This window comes from Opisthocomus hoazin, chromosome 2 (assembly GCF_030867145.1).
Source record: "Opisthocomus hoazin isolate bOpiHoa1 chromosome 2, bOpiHoa1.hap1, whole genome shotgun sequence".
NCBI classification, from domain to species: domain Eukaryota; kingdom Metazoa; phylum Chordata; class Aves; order Opisthocomiformes; family Opisthocomidae; genus Opisthocomus; species Opisthocomus hoazin.
The window spans coordinates 114,773,814-114,785,696 of record NC_134415.1 but is presented as its reverse complement, the minus strand read 5'-3'; the positions used below and the strand labels follow the sequence as shown (position 1 = coordinate 114,785,696).

Genomic DNA, 11,883 nt, shown 5'->3' with positions numbered 1-11,883 from the left:
GGACAAAACACCAACAGCAAAGGGGCAAGAGGTAGTCACTTGGTGCTTTACATCTCTAATTTAATCATAGGTGTGCCACCTACACAGTTTCTACATTCAACTAAAAATCCACACAACGTGTATTTTTTTGCTCAAGTGCTACTTGTTTCTATTTCTCGTTTTGCACATTGAAAAGAACATTGCCTAAGCAATGCAGAACAACAGAAGTAGCCAAAGTGATTTTAAAAGTAGTTTTATTTTTCCAGACCTTTGACTGGTTAACAAGAGTAAAATTTATTAATCATGCTCTAATTATAAATCACTGCATCCAGGACATTGAAAATAAGAGTTGATTTTAGGTTATACAATATATACAGTTGCTCTGCAACTAAACAAAATAAAAACAACTGAATTGAATATTATACATCTCATAGCATTCTAAGCTGCATTTTAAGTGTCACTTGCTCCTTTTTAAACAGTTAACACAGCAACCTAATAGTCTGTCTATTAACAGGTTTGTTGAATCATCATTTCAATCAGATTTGAAAAGTTGTATGAAATATGCCAAAATTTTGGACTTAAAATTCTTACTTTTATTTTATAAATAGGTATCTACAGGCTCTAGAATTTCTTCTTCCTCTGCCAGAGGAGCAAACTTTGACAATCATGGAAAATCTAGGATAAATTTTGCTTAGCTGCTCTTTATTGGTCCTCAAGATTTCATCTGTCTGCACTGTTAGTGCTATTAAGTTGTATTCTACCAGTTTCCTAGTTTCTAAGTGAACATGGTTGTGACATTTTAAAGGGTTATTCCTCTTCTAGCAGAACCCGAGGAAAGTTTGCATCGTTTAACTTTACGAGCTGTTACATACACTATAAGATTCTGTGTTAAAAATACTGTACATTAGGAGATCTGTGCAAAATAATATGCCCATTTACTCTCTAGACTCTATCAGGGATAGAAACATACAAAATAGTGTTGCAAACTGAACATATCAGTAAGTGAATAAAACTAGTGCTAAACTATTACTCTATCATTTTACTGGGAACTTTGAAAATACGGACTAATTTGCTTCAACTTGCAACAAAAATATCTTGAAACATTCCAGTTTGTTCCCCATTTATACTGCAGCAACAGCATCTAGAAAATGTGAAGTTACACATAGGGTTGGCTGCCCCCACGCATTGGAGAGGCTATCAACCAACTGTACCATTTAGGAGAGGCGATGCAAGGCAAGATCAGTGTTGCTCTTCCAGCGCTAACGCAATGTGATTCTCCTCCAAATAAGCATATACGGCAGTGGCCTATTTTCCATTCTGCTCGACACAAAATGGCCGATTTAAACACCATTTGCCAGAAATTCAAGTTCTCTTGATAAATCTAGAGATACAATATTCACAAAACGTGATCAAAGCCAATGTGACCTAGACATTGATTTTTCTTATCCTATGCCATCAGTTGTTTCCTGTAGCATAAGCAAAAATTGGTAGAATTTCACAATATAGAAAACATCAAAATGATGCCAGATTTGTACTGGTGTTTTGTATTCCATCAACCAGCTGGGAACCATCCGTGGCCTAGCCTTTGTTCACAAATTAGTAAAACAAATTTAACAACAGTGTAGCTACCATATATGTGGGTATATTATATAAATACAGAGTGAGTTAGCAAACCATCATTGGTTGCAAGGTAGTGGCACACAAATCTTATAAACCAGAACATAACGTAGTGTACTTGTGAGGTGTAAGATACCTTATTGACCAAGGATAACTTTCTAAGTGTTCCACCAAATATGTTCTCTCTGTGAACACATTGCTGGATGATTTAAGAAAATGCAAGAATTCAAAAACAAAGTCTAAACACTATAATGAGACAAGTGTAAGAAATTCTCTGCAATCCATCATCATAGCTAAGTACATTTCAGGAAATGCAGTTTTCATATCCTTGAGTTAATGTAGTAACTCATTAATATTGCCATAGTTTAGTTAACCAGCAGTAGTCACATTAAATGACCAAAATGGATGTAACATACATAAAGAACATTCAAAAAACAGGTTCCACACACGTGCAGCACAGAAAAAATTAAACAGTCTGAAGCTCACAAAATTAGAACTAGAAACTTCAACGACTAACACAGATTTCAGATAACTGTAAGGAAATATCTACATCCATTCTGAAAGAAAAAAGTTTCTCCTGTGGTAAACTGAAATACTTTTTCACTTTTACCTGGCCAAAGACACCCGATTAAAACTGTTTCTTCTGTAATTGTGGACATCCTGGATGACGCTGAAGGAGTCTAGTTTAGAACTATGCAGCAGCTTGCATGTTTTGGTTCCAACACTTCAAATGGTACCGAGAACTGGATAAATTCACTGCCCTGTTAGGTGCACACAATTTCTTTGACTGGGGAAGCAACACTGAACCATGGTATTGTCATGTTACAACAGGGAGAATAAAATTACAGTGAATTGATTGAAAAAGAACATTCATGATGTTGTGATGTTCACACACTTATATGGATTTTGATTGTTAAAGCTTTTCAGTTCACCTTGAAAAATACAGGAAGAGTTGTTTTTAAAGTGTAAACTGCTCATGAGAAGTTTTCACATAGAAAAAAGTTCTAGAAGTCCCAAAATCAGAATGATGGCAATAAAAAAAGTAAGCTACAGTACCTAGGACTTGGGCAGTGCTCTGGCAAGGTGTCTGCAGATAGGTAGATGAAATGAAATAGAACAAAACTTATGTCTGTGACCACTGGAAATGAGAAATGTCCCCACTTATCAGTAGCAATTCAGTCAACGATAAAGTGCACAAATGATACAGGGAAAGCTCCTTTCCGACTGGGATCTCCATCAATATGACCGATCTGAAAGAGTCCAGATAATTTTCAAGTTAATCTCAAAATGGTGTTTCAGTATCACCAAAATGAATACCAGTGACCTTCCTGCCTGTAGTACGACGAGCCTCTTCCTACATCTTTTCTGCAGTGGTGTTCTTTTTTTTTCATGAATGGGAAATATTATCAGAAAATTCAGTCCTATAAGGTGCATTTGTTATTCGGTTATAGAGATTTTTTTTTTTCAAATTCTGTTTTATCCAGTTCTTTGAAAGTAACACCTCTTAATACACTACCACTGCTACATCATTCCAGTGCATTCCGCAATGCCTGGCAGCCCGTATTCTGCCTCTGTGAAGCTGCTTCTGCTTCCCCCTCTTAACAACCACGGAAAGTTAAAAGGATGGATCAAGCCTCAACAGTTCTGGGTTTTACATGAATCTATTTGCATTTACGCAGCATTACTGTCAATTTAGATGCAATCTGAAGTTCTTCTCTTTGCTGGCTCACAATCACAGTAAGGCAAGTGTTTTCATGCATAGTAATTTTCCAAGACTTTGCTTTAGCTGATGAGACTCTGGAAGGTAAATAGTTGAGATGGTTTCCCAGCTCAAATAGACCACTTCTCAGTCTCAGTCAGCTGAAGAGTTAGGACAACACAAAGCTGTCTTCTGAGGCCCACCACACAGCATCTTCAAGGAAGATGAAATAGTGGCAGGTTCTTGAACTGCCAACACCCTCTAAGAATTTCCTGAATCAAACAGACCATGTCCCCTGTACATTGTGAACTCTACTAATGAGTTGGGGGTTTTTTTCCTCTGAATGAGAAAAGCCAAAAACATATCTGAAGTTTTATTTCTGAACAAAAGAAATTTCTGGAATCAAGTTTCCATGAGATGAAACTTTTGTTATATGGAAACCCAGCGGGGGATCCTCTGAAGTCAGTGTCAACCTCCAGATTTCATTTATTTCTTTCAAAGTATGTTGACGGAAAATGCAGAATACTCACCCACCACTCCTGATCTTCTTCACCATCGACTACAATAATATCTCCCTCCGAAAAAGTTAACTCATCTGGGTTATCTGCTACACAGTTGTAAATTGCTTTTACTCTCTTGGGTTTAGTTTTTGACTGAAATATAAAAATAAGTAAATGTAAATAATACAGCACGCAAAAGACAGCACAGACTTGGAGTTGATCTAAAGAAAACTTCAGAACTGCTTCCAACTGTTATTTTCCACAGGTTAGAGTTCAGCTACATCTTTTATGCTGGGTGCTCATGCTCCAGGCTGAATTTGGCAGCATCCAAAGCCTTTCGGAACCAGTGCGCCACCAACACAGGCCAGATTTCCCTCAGCGCTCTTCCATTTTGACTCATCCAAACCTGTCTTCAGAGCTCACTGCAGCAAGCATGACTTTATTCAGAAGATGGGGTGATCCAAGTGCTACGCAGCAAGTGTAACCACAACAGCACTATCAAAGGGAGGCCTGAGCCACCCGCCAATACACCCCTTAATTTGCTAAACCCATTTCAGCAGTGTGCAAACCCTCCAAAACTCCCTGTAGTGCTTTGAGGACTGCAAGCCACAGGAGCAGTTTGTCAACTCTTCCAATAGGAAAGTTTAGGAGTTGCAATATTCCAGCACTGCAGTGGGACTCCAATCCTAGTTGTGTTCTATTTCAAGTGATGATGAAATGGTTTTGCTCTGGTATCACAGTATCCACCACCCTAACCTCACACCTCTCCCACTGCAACACGGCCTGCTGCTGCATCTGTTTTCAGCCTCCTCATTCCCTGTTGCAGATCACAATAACACTACCTACATAGTGCTTCCATGCAAGGAGTGGAAAGGCACAGGACCTGGAGGCTGAGCAAAAAGCTTTCTACCATGAGTCCACCCTTTTCCCCAGCTGCCCAGCCATAGCCAGCAAAAATCTCTCCTTCCTACCCCAAGATGCCAGAGCAGAGCTGTAAGTGCCATTTAGGTCAAGAGATGGCTGTTAATGCAGTGGGTGTTTGGACAGAGGCTCCCAATGGGATACGGAAAAGGTGTCACCACCATCCCGGAGTCCCCCAGGGACTGGTCGCAGTCTCTAGTTAGGTCAGCCACAGCCCAGGAAGCTTGTAAGGGGACAAGAGACTCCATTCACAAGTCTACTTCTCTCCACCAGTTGCTCTGCTGGCCAACAGCCTCTTAACGTGCCGCCTTGTTAGAACTGAGCGCCTGTCGCGAACGAGCGGGGGGCAGGGAGGGCTGCACCACCCCAGCGCCATGCAGAAAAAGGGGGATGTGGATGGGGAAGGAGGGAGGCAGCGTGATCGTTATGCTCCTTTGTAAGCATCCATTTGCATTTTAGCATAAAAAACCCAACTTGCCCAGACCAGGCATACCCTGTGGTGCACAGCCCTGTGAGCCGGCAGCCTTGCACTGCCTCACAGCGATTTCGCCAGGTGCTCCATCTCAGTCAAGTCACAGTTTGAACCACAACCACCTTTTCAGTCAAGAAAAGCTTCGTATCAGTGCAACAGTGATATAATTACTAACTTCAAAGTGCAGTAATTACAGGTATTTCTTGTTCTTTAGAAGGCAAAGAAATCAAAACAGATCCCATTCCCAGCAGACTAAAATCTTCCAGGAAAGTTTCCCATGTATGTATGATATGGTTTCAAAAATCTAAAATACACGCTGAGGGGCAGGGGAGTTAAAAGACTCATCAGGAACTTCCCATGTGAAAACCAGGCAAATGCGCTGTGTAGGAGATAAGCCACTGGCTACATGTGCACGTACAGCTAGACATCTTTTGTCTCTACTCAAGGAGCACTTCCGCAATCATTTCCTAAATCTGAGCTGGCCTCTGAGATCTCTGGCAGGGTAAAGACTTAGCAAAAAAGGCTGGAGTATACGGCTAAATGGAGTGATTTAGCTGAAGTACTTTAGTTAGACTGATCTAGCTAAAGCTCTTTAGCTGAGCGGCCCTTGACTAAATCTCAGCTAAGATGCTTTAGCTAGACTGATTTAGCTAAAGCACCTTAACTAGCACACACTCCCTGAGCCAAGTTTCCCTTACCCCTCTGTCCTACGGCAGAAGAAAATCATCCAGCTGATTTTCTCAGTCTCACAAAACTCCCTCTATTGAAGCCCTACGGACATCTGGAGAGTCAGATTTGTTCTTCATATTATATGCAATTAATATTAAACAGTGGAAACATTGACTGTTCCTAGAAATTAGCCAGCATAGCCCATTCACTCATAACTAAAGCAATTTGTCCCATAAAATAAAAAAAGGAGAGAACAAGATAGAGAACTACTACAACATTAGGTATTCAGAAAGTGAGGCCAGGACCTGTTTCAGAACCAATGGATGTGTTGAAAGGATGTAGCCAGTGCTAGCACCTGAATCCCAGAACACACAATAGAAATTGCTATCAGGGTCCAACAGCTCCACAAGGTAAACATGGCAATTCCCTTGGTGCATGTAAGCAAAAGGGACAGATATTCCTTTTTACACTAATTAGGCAATTTGATTTCATTGTGGCCTAAAACAAGAAAGTTATTTTGATGCACGACAGACAGTAACTTGGTTGAACAAGAGTGGGAGAGGCAAGAAAACAGAGGATTTTATACTCCCAACTAACGCAAGGTGAACTCCAGATGTCTCTGTGGCTTTTCAGCATTATCAGATCAGAAACAGTTAACAGGAGTTCTAAGAGCTCAAGACAAACATGCAAGGCTATGCACACAAACACACTGAAGTCTGTCCTGGAAAGTTACTGTTTTAGTAGACACAGTTAAGGAAAAATGGATGAAGGGAGAGAGACAGAGGACTGAAGAAGGCAGGTCTTTTTGCTACAGCCCATTGATAAGACAATCGCAGAGCCAGGAACAGCACGTCTCCTACCTCTCAGTTTATTATTTACTGACTGAACCATGCTCCTATACAGAAGGTATCCAGTGAATGCGTGACAAAGAGACGCAAAGAGAACCAACTGCACAGAGAACCACTTTCTTTTATTTTGAGCTTGACTCTTACTGGTTTTGTCTGAAGCCATTTGATCTACCTGTGTTAACAACTGTAAGTATATTCACTTCCATTATAAAAGAAAGCACAAAAGCTCCCTTCTTACACAGTTCACTGAAGTTTAAGAACGAAGTTACATGTGATCTACAAGTGACTCACTTATCAAGCTTATCACAGAATCACAGAATGTTCGGGGTTGGAAAGGACCTCTGGGGGTCATCTAGTCCAACCCTCCTGCCGAAGCAGGGTCACCTACAGCAGGCTGCACAGGACCTTGTCCAGGCGGGTCTTGAATATCTCCAGAGAAGGAGACCCCACAACCTCCCTGGGCAGCCTGTTCCACTGCTCCATCACCCTCAGAGGGAAGAAGTTCTTCCTCATGTTCAGATGGAACTTCCTGTGCCTCAGTTTGTGCCCATTGCCCCTTGTCCTGTCGCTGGGCACCACTGAAAAGAGTTTGGCCCCATCCTCCTGACACCCACCCTTGAGATATTTAGAAGCATTCATAAGGTCCCCAAGTGAAACCCCACATTCTGTGGATTGTGATGGTCACATTTGGACACAAGCAAAGAATCCATGCTTCTTTTCTTTGGTTTCTCTCTGTTTTTTGTTGGTGGTTTTTTTTTTTTTAATTTAAAATCACATACTATCGTATAGGAAATTCAATAAAAGTGAAGTTTTCATAAATATTTAATACAAGTCATGCACATATTTAACACAGGATACAGGCTTTGTGTTTTTCATGATTCTCACACTTTCTCCATAACAGGATACACTATTACGTCAACAGCATGTTTGATAGAGTGCAGAAGATTTAATAAAATCAAAACCCAGATTATGTACTTACTATTTGTGACTTCCTTGGCATTGGTGCTGGTGGCTGCATTTGTGGTAAAGTATTCGTTGTAGAACCAGTTTGTGTTACTGGAATTTCGCATACAGACTCTCCTGCTGCTATGGTAAATAAAACAAGTCAATTTTAGGAATGCTTTCAAAAAAAGTAATAGTGATGATACAAATTGAAACCAAATTAATTGTTCTTTAAAGGATATAAATAATTTTATATCCCATGAGTATTTCATTTTTAATGGTTCTTTCTAAATAACATAACAGAATTTTTCTATCCCTTTCCTTACCAAAAAGGCGTAAGACCTTTAATACGGCAGATATGCTGTAAGAGAAAAAAGCCTATAAAATAGATGAGAGCAGAACCAAGTATCCCATTTCCCCATTTGTTCACTGCAGAATGTGCGCTTTTAGAACCGTTCTCTCCTAGTAAAGACCATCATTATCCAGACACTCTATCCTTCACAGGAGACTCGTGGCACAGATGGCAGATAGCCATTAGCAAATTCCCCGTGGGTATGTCAAGGGGAAATAAAAAAGAATCACAGTAAGAACCAATGAATATATACGGTGGAAGGGGAAACTGGGTAAGAGAAATTCCACTACAACCACCACAGAATCCACACAAACTTTACTTTGGACATTTTATCAAGAAGACGTTCTTGTAATGTCCCAGAGTAGCAGTTACTTTGAACAATGAAAAGAGCAGAATGAATAATGAACTCTCTTAATTATCATGAAAAGACCAATATCAACTGGCAATTTAATTACAAGTGACACTACATGAGCTTTAGATTTGCAAACTAGAAACACATTTTTCTAGTCCAAAATGCATATCTGTTTATGACACATCCAAACAAGAGAGTAAACTAACTAAAGTTTTCATAACGAATCCTTTGTTTGAGTGGGGTTTAGGTGAGGTTAGTTAAGCTAAAGCCCAACTGGAATTGAATCTGGCAAGGGATGTTCAAAGACAGTAAGAAATGCTTCTGTAAATACATAGGTAAAAAAAGGACAGTTAGGGAAACCTGGAGCCCACTGCTCAATGAGATGGGGGATCTGGTGACACAGGACATGGAAATGCAGAATGCTTTCTTTGCCTCAGTCCTTACTAGCAAGACTGGTCTTCGGTAATCCCAAATCCCAGAGACCAGAGAAAAATCTGGTGCAAGGAAGTGCGAAGTCCTGCACCTGGGGATGAACAAGCCCACGCACCAATATATGCTGATGGGCACCCAGCTGATAAGCAGGACCAGAGGCAGACCTCCAGAGGTCTCTCCCAACTTCAACCATTCTGTGATTCTGTTACTTATTACTGGCCCCATTATTTACACTGTGGCTCATAACTCTTCATGCAGAAGAGCTTGAGGCATCAGGGCCTACACGATCAAGAAAAGAAATGACAAGAATGTTGGTACTGACTGTATTTAAATGTGTAAGGTAAGTAAAAACCACACACTCTCCCTTGGGCTGTTATAAAGATAGCTTAATTACAATAAAATAAATCTCTAAACCCACAATTACCAGTTTGTTGTAGGGACCCAAGTCCTCTGGACTGCCCTTTGCTAGTTAAGCCGGACGACTTCTCAGTCCTGTGTAGGAAGTTAGAAATTAATCCATTTAAGAAACAAACAAGAACTTGAACTGCAACAATACAGAGTAATTTCCAAATAATAAAATTCTTGTAATGCCTTCAGTATATTCTGGTGACAGCTATTTTGTTTTTAAAAATAATACTTTCCTTCTGTATTTTTCATTATGCCAATCGTAAGTTGCACTTAATTTAAAAATGTAAGGCAGAAGAATAATATAGGTTCAATTACTGCAATTTGTGTAGAGCAGATTTTGTTTTCCTAAGTTCTGAAGTTTCTTTCACTGCTGTTTTAAAATTCTTTGTTAAAATTATATATCCATATTAATCTGTACATTATAGCAAGCCTGAGCAAGCTGCTTCTCCCTTTTACTTAGTATGGTATATACAATCAAAAGACTAGAAAGTGAGCTCAGAGATCAAAGGCTGTTTACCTCTTTCATTCACAAAGGGTCAACCATGTATATTATTTATCTCATAGATACATGTCCCTGTATCTTATAACTATCTAAGTTTGTATAGGCTGTACTCTGCCACATTTTCAGCGTCAGAGAACCCAAAAACTTCCCAGACAAGTTACTGGGGTATTTCCCCTAGGCTTACTTTTGGAAAGCTTTCCCTAGTGTCTGACTAAATGATTCTTGACACAGCTTAAACAGAAGTAGTCTTTTTTAGAGCCATCATGAGATATAAAAAGGAATAGCATAATCCACCACTTTGTACATGTATCTATGCTACAATTTCTTTCTTAAAAAATATAAGGGAATCTTATTTTTTGCAAATTTTTCTCACAGGTCATATTTTCTAGATTTCTCCTTAACTTACTGATCTCCCCTGTTTTTTGCCTCACTGTTTTGTATCTTTACTTTATGGCAGTGCCCAAGACTGAACACAGTAATCCAGCTGCGACATTACTGATGTTGAGTCAATTGGAAGGATTAATTCATATAGTTTGCAGGCTATAAACAAACAATATTATTTCTCTTCGACTCTTCCACAATAGCATGACTTGTCTGACTTCCTTTTATTTATGATACACTGTGTCCTTGCACATCCTTCTCTTAAGGACTTTTGCTTAACCATACTCTGCTGTTCTCCATGCTTCACTTTTGTAGTAGTTAAGTATTGCTGTTCTTAAGTACTAAGCGTTGCTTACTGAATGACACTCCTCCCTTGACTACCACTCCAGTTTCTCAAGGCTGCTCTGGATATATCCTGTTTTTCAGTATGCTTGTCCCTCCTAATTTTTGTTTCCTGCGTATTTAAAAATGGTATTTTCTGTTCCAGGTCTCTCTACTCCTGCCATGAATGAAAATACTGAATGGAACTGAACCTATGCAAAGCATGTGAACAATACATGACATAATCAGACATAAGATCCCATTATGTCTTCTTTGTTATTAGATGAGAATCAGAAATGGATTATTCTTTGTAGATTTTTATTTCCATCATGGCTAAGCACTCTGTAGATATTTTGCAAGTCACACAATCTTAAATCACTAGGCTGTCTTGTTTTTACTGTGGGAATCCTTGTAATCTGCTTCCTTAGTGTCTGCCTTTGGTTCATTCCCATACTCTAGACCACATCATTGGCAAAATAATGCATGTTTCATAGATGACTTGCATGTTATATACCATAAAATAGAAAAGTTACTAATAATTATGAAGTATATTAAATACTAAAATGACATCAGTTACCCTGCAATAGGCTTTCTTTGAGAGATTCTACTAGGAGGTTGTGGGGGCAGTGGTGGTGGGGTTGGCTTAGTTTGTGGAGGAGCTGGTTGCTGTTTAGATTGCTGGTTCAAAGCTTCTATAATGCTGGCTGTCTTTGCCACGGGAGGCGGTGGTGCTGGAGAAAGCACATCTATAGAAGAAAGTCAGACAGTGAAAAGGAATTAAAATTCTCTTTACCATTTTGTTTCTTGGGTTCTCATGCACAGGTTTTCTTGTTACAGGATTTACCCCCATCCAAGAAAAATGTTTTACTACATGTAATCAATAACTTCAAACAGAAAGCAATCCATGCATTGGAAGGAGCATCTCTTTGGAAACAGGTTTACCTTTTGTTTCACCTAATCAAGGTCAGAGAGCTCACAAGTACTTCAATTCATTCAAATATTAAAGTACAAGCAAAGAAAATTCTTACCAAAGTCAGTCATATTCTTGAAAATAGTAGATCAGAATATATTTAACAAAGTGCTAATATTGTTTGCTCATTCAAGGCCTTCAGTTTGTGTTTTAAGGAAAAGTAACTGAGTGAATAATATCTGAGAAATTTTATTTAGGGGAATGTATTTTCTTAAAATCCTGTTACGATTAACATCTAGCTAACTTCACATTAGGTTTAGCAATTAATTAAAACTTCTGTTGAATTCTTGAAACCACCACAACAGCATGACAATGCATTAAAACATCTTTTTGCATTCCTACAGTCTGCAAGAATCAAGCACAATGTGGAAACATAGCCCCAGGCCTACATGTAACACTCCTCTTTACAAATCATGAGAAATGCAGCATTGCAACTGCATATAATAGTGAAGAGCTCTTTAGCTCTAGTAATAGATAGTATTTCCTTGGTGACCCTGCACTACACCATACAGTCCTCA

At 39.3% G+C, this 11,883-nt stretch overlaps 1 protein-coding gene across 4 annotated transcripts in view; it reads right to left on the bottom strand.

Moving 5' to 3' along the window:
• Positions 1 to 216: 216 nt before the first annotated feature.
• Positions 217 to 11,883, bottom strand: part of ASAP2 (ArfGAP with SH3 domain, ankyrin repeat and PH domain 2) — a 96,064-nt gene continuing 84,397 nt past the window's right edge. For 3 of the 4 annotated variants that reach the window (XM_075414807.1, XM_075414810.1, XM_075414809.1), the window contains 5 exons: positions 10,973 to 11,141; positions 9,208 to 9,275; positions 7,685 to 7,791; positions 3,826 to 3,948; positions 217 to 2,846 (listed from right to left, as the gene is read on the bottom strand). In XM_075414807.1, the coding sequence (XP_075270922.1) occupies positions 2,772 to 2,846; positions 3,826 to 3,948; positions 7,685 to 7,791; positions 9,208 to 9,275; positions 10,973 to 11,141 (542 nt within the window). In that variant the 3' untranslated portion in view covers positions 217 to 2,771. The remainder of the gene's footprint in view (positions 2,847 to 3,825; positions 3,949 to 7,684; positions 7,792 to 9,207; positions 9,276 to 10,972; positions 11,142 to 11,883) is intronic. The other variant, XM_075414808.1, reaches the window with a different exon arrangement.